Raw genomic sequence first — 3748 nt, 5'->3', positions numbered from 1 at the left:
GGACGTACGGGACAGATAAAACCTGTTCATTCTGAAATGGAATGGCCATATATGGACATGGGACACACATTTAGTTTTTGATAAAACCTGTTCATTCTGGACTGAAATGACCATATATGGACATGAGGTGACAGACATTTTGTTTTTGATAAAACCTGTTCATTCTGGACTGAAATGACCATATATGGACATGGGACACACATTTTGTTTTTGAAAAAACCTGTTCACTCTGGACTGAAATGACCATATATGGATGTGGGACACACAAAGCCACTCATTGGAAGCGGCTTTCACCGCTTCAAAAAACATTTAAAACATGATGAATTAAAATAAATAAATACAAATTCCATACTAACTTAAGAAGTAGTGAAAATAGCAGATCTACATATTCACAACGTGTTGCATCATGACACATTGTGACTTGTGAGATCTGCTATTGTCACTATAGTTTGCGTCCAAGGGGAAAAAAAGAAACATGTGCTCCACTCTGCTCATCCCCCTGGTATTCTTGAAGGTGGCAGGAGGAGTTCCCCTCCATCTCTTTCTCTGACTGTCTGTGTGTGCCAGCGTAGACCTGCGGTCCTTATGTATTACTATGCATGGTACTATGGTCTGCCTATGGCTATGGGAGGGCTGCCACGCAGCGTGTGGCCCTTGTGGAGTACAGGCAAAGGATGAGCCTCTGTGTTGAACACCCAGTTCTCCAACGGCAACAGGTCGTCGCTGGAGAACAACAGGTACAGATACTTGAGTGTCTCAGCCAGAAAGAAGCTCTGCTGCACGTCGTCGTGCTGAGGATGGGACGAGTAGACGTCTGTTAGCCCTGAGAAACCTCCGCCCACCCTGCAGTACATATCTATAGCCTGCGCAGCCTCCCAGCCCCACTGGCGGTACTTTGGGTCATGGGTTAACCTCCACATGTAAAAGTATGTCTCGATGACCTCTGGACCAGCAAGAGCCGCTGATACAAACGACCTACGGCCTGGTCGCGACTTAGGCCACGACTTGGAGGTCGTAGGTCCCGGTTCTGGAGGTTTTGCGCGATCTCGGTCGTAATTCAGCGACCTGGGAAGTCCGCGATCGAAACTCTACGCTTGCTAAGGGAAGGGACGCGAGTTTAGAAACTCTACGCTTGCTAAGGGAAGGAGCGCCGCGATCGAAACTCTACGCTTGCTAAGGGAAGGGACGCGAGTTTAGAAACTCTACGCTTGCTAAGGGAAGGAGCGCTCGTTTTCAACAGCGTCGGCAGGTTAGCTACTCAGTGTCGGCAGGTTAGGGTTAGGGTTAGGGTTAGGGTTAGAGTTGGGGTTAGGGTTAAGGTTAGGGTTAGAGTTAGAGTTGGGGTTAGGGTTAAGGATAGGTTTTGGTGCACCTCGCGCGGTCCAAGTGACTACAATGGAGCGCTTCCTACCTCCGGTTCAGCCAATCACAAGCTTCAAAAGGTTGAATAGCGCTGCTGCTCTAGAATATTCTGCAAAAAGACCTTTTAAATACGACCGCGGACTTCCCAGGTCGCTGAACAACGGCCCGATCGCGCAACAACGGCCCGGGGACGACCGAGGTGGCGCAACCACGGCCGGGGGTCGCGAAACTAGACCGGCCGCGACCTAACAAGTATGTACCGCGAACTACGACCTCCAGAACCGGGACCTACGACCTCCAGGTCGTGGCCTAGGTCGCGACCAGGCCGTAGGTCGTTCGTATCAGCGGCTGTCTCTCCTCTGGACGCAGGATGTAGTCTCGATTCAAACCGCTGGCACCGGGCTGTGTGGCCCATTGGTCAGGAGCGAAGGTCTCTGGACCCAGCTTTAACTCCGTCCTGTCATAGGACTCGCGGCAGGTGCGTGCAATCTCGGCTCCCAGCTGGAGGTAGTGTCCTTCCTCGTTATTTGGCGAACCTTTGGCTCCCAAGGCAAACATCCCCCCAGCAAAACAAGCCAGGTGGCCCATTTTCCTCTGCAGGCCACCGTGGATCCACTCCCCGATGAAGGTCAGACCATCGGTGGACCTAAGGACCAGATTACGCTCTATAGCCTCGATGGCGTCATCGTACATCTTGCGTGCCTCTCCGTCGGTCTTGTCGGACATGAGCCACGACTTCAGCAGGTACTCGTAGAAGCTGTCCCCGAGGCCTCCCACTGAGGTTTGGTGTTCTCCCCAATCGCCTGTGTAAGTACTCACAAAGTTTCGATATAGTCCGTTGGGGCGGTCCATTTTGGCTAGCCGGTTACGGATGTGCATTACCTTCTGAAGGTGGACAGGTTTCTCAGTTAGGACGGAGAGATGAACAAACTCAAGGTGGAGAGTCCCGAATTCAGACAAAATACTGCCTTTTGCCCAAGACCAGCCATGACTTTCACCACTATTGAGGTTGACCACGGCATGGGGAATGCCTGTAGGCGTGTCGAAGGCAGGAAGTAACTTATCAGCCAACTGCACCGCCTTCAGTTTGAATATCTCTTGTCCAGTGATGTAGTAGGCAGACAGCAGTCCTCCTATCAAACGGATGTTGGCCTCGAAGAGAGAGACGTCAGCATTCACGTCAAAGTCCAGGTTCTGTTCAATCCACTGCTGTCCATCCTTGAACTCCTCATGAAGGCCCATGATGTAGAGGGTGTCTAAAGAATCCACTATGGTCACACCCAGTTGGGCATCACCAAACAAATAGTCATTATTGCCTCTCTTTGCCATGGGCCTCAGTTCATTATCGCCCCAGGCATACTGTCTGTAGCTGTCCCATGCATGCTTCATCATCTCTCTGATCTTGTCCCGTATGACTGCCGCATTGAGTTTCGGTAGCTCGCTGTCTCTGATCTTGTCCAATTCATCCTTCACATTTATTGCTGGTGGCTCTCCGTCTCTGACCTTGTTCTGTTTGTCCTTAACGTTGTGTTCCAGTTCCTCTCTGTCTCTGACCTTGTCCTGTTTATCCTTCACGTTGTGTTCCAGGGGCTCTTCCTGGTAGGGGATCCTTACCACCTTCTTGGGCCACAATGAGAAGACTGCAAAGCACAGGCTGAAGGCAATGAGGACGAGAACGATTAACCTCATGGAGACCCTCCGTGTGGCCCGCCGATGGATGAAGGACGAGGCATGTGAAGAAAATGTGGGGTTCCTGCGTTCATAGAGCGGCAGCAGGTAAATCCTCGTTATGGTTTCTCCGTGAAGGTGACATTTGGAAGTTGGGTGCAAACTCAGGAATAAGTACCCAGTCTATCCACGGAGGCATGGCGTACCGTTGTTTACACCTCTCAGCCAATCATATGTGAGGTCGGAATAACCATATATGGCTTTGTCACACGATTGCCTCAAGCTGACTATGTAGCTTAAAGACACTATTAATGGCTTTTTGAGCTGTGCTAACCTCTCCTACGTCTGGCTTTGTGTGTAGGTCCCTATGTACAGTACATTTGTCTGTATGAGCACATAACTCCATGTATGGAGTGTGGCGTACAGGAGGCAAGAGACCAGTCAAAGTTCAAAGGTTAAACCGTTTTATACGGCATTTATTTAGAAAACGTAGGGAGAACAGCATAAATCAACTTAAATGTACTTCAATAACAAAAATCACAGGGTAGGCAACAGTCTCTGGGCTGGGCGGTGCCAGGAGGCACACAAGAGGGGTGAATACTTGGGGCCGGCTACTCAGATACCTAGGGGCTACTTGGATACTCAGGTAGGGCGCCCGTCCTCCAGGAGGGGCGGTAGGAGCTGCACAAGGTGAGTAATCGGATACTTCAAGGCAGGT

The 3748-nt window shown here is 50.6% G+C and overlaps 1 protein-coding gene across 1 annotated transcript; it reads right to left on the bottom strand.

Moving 5' to 3' along the window:
* Positions 1-605: 605 nt before the first annotated feature.
* Positions 606-2766, bottom strand: LOC308300978 (mannosyl-oligosaccharide 1,2-alpha-mannosidase IB-like; the record flags this gene model as incomplete). Its single annotated transcript, XM_080744874.1, has 2 exons — positions 1761-2766; positions 606-982 (listed from the first exon to the last, which is right to left on the bottom strand). Exons 1-2 carry the CDS (start codon positions 2752-2754, stop codon positions 606-608), a joined length of 1371 nt encoding a protein of 456 aa, XP_080601000.1. The 5' UTR covers positions 2755-2766.
* Positions 2767-3748: the final 982 nt, after the last annotated feature.

Source organism: Nannobrachium achirus, assembly GCF_963921795.1.
Source record: "Nannobrachium achirus genome assembly, chromosome: 16".
Classification (NCBI taxonomy): Eukaryota; Metazoa; Chordata; class Actinopteri; order Myctophiformes; family Myctophidae; genus Nannobrachium; species Nannobrachium achirus.
Note: the sequence above shows the minus strand (reverse complement) of the source record. Positions and strands in the feature narration are given on the sequence as shown.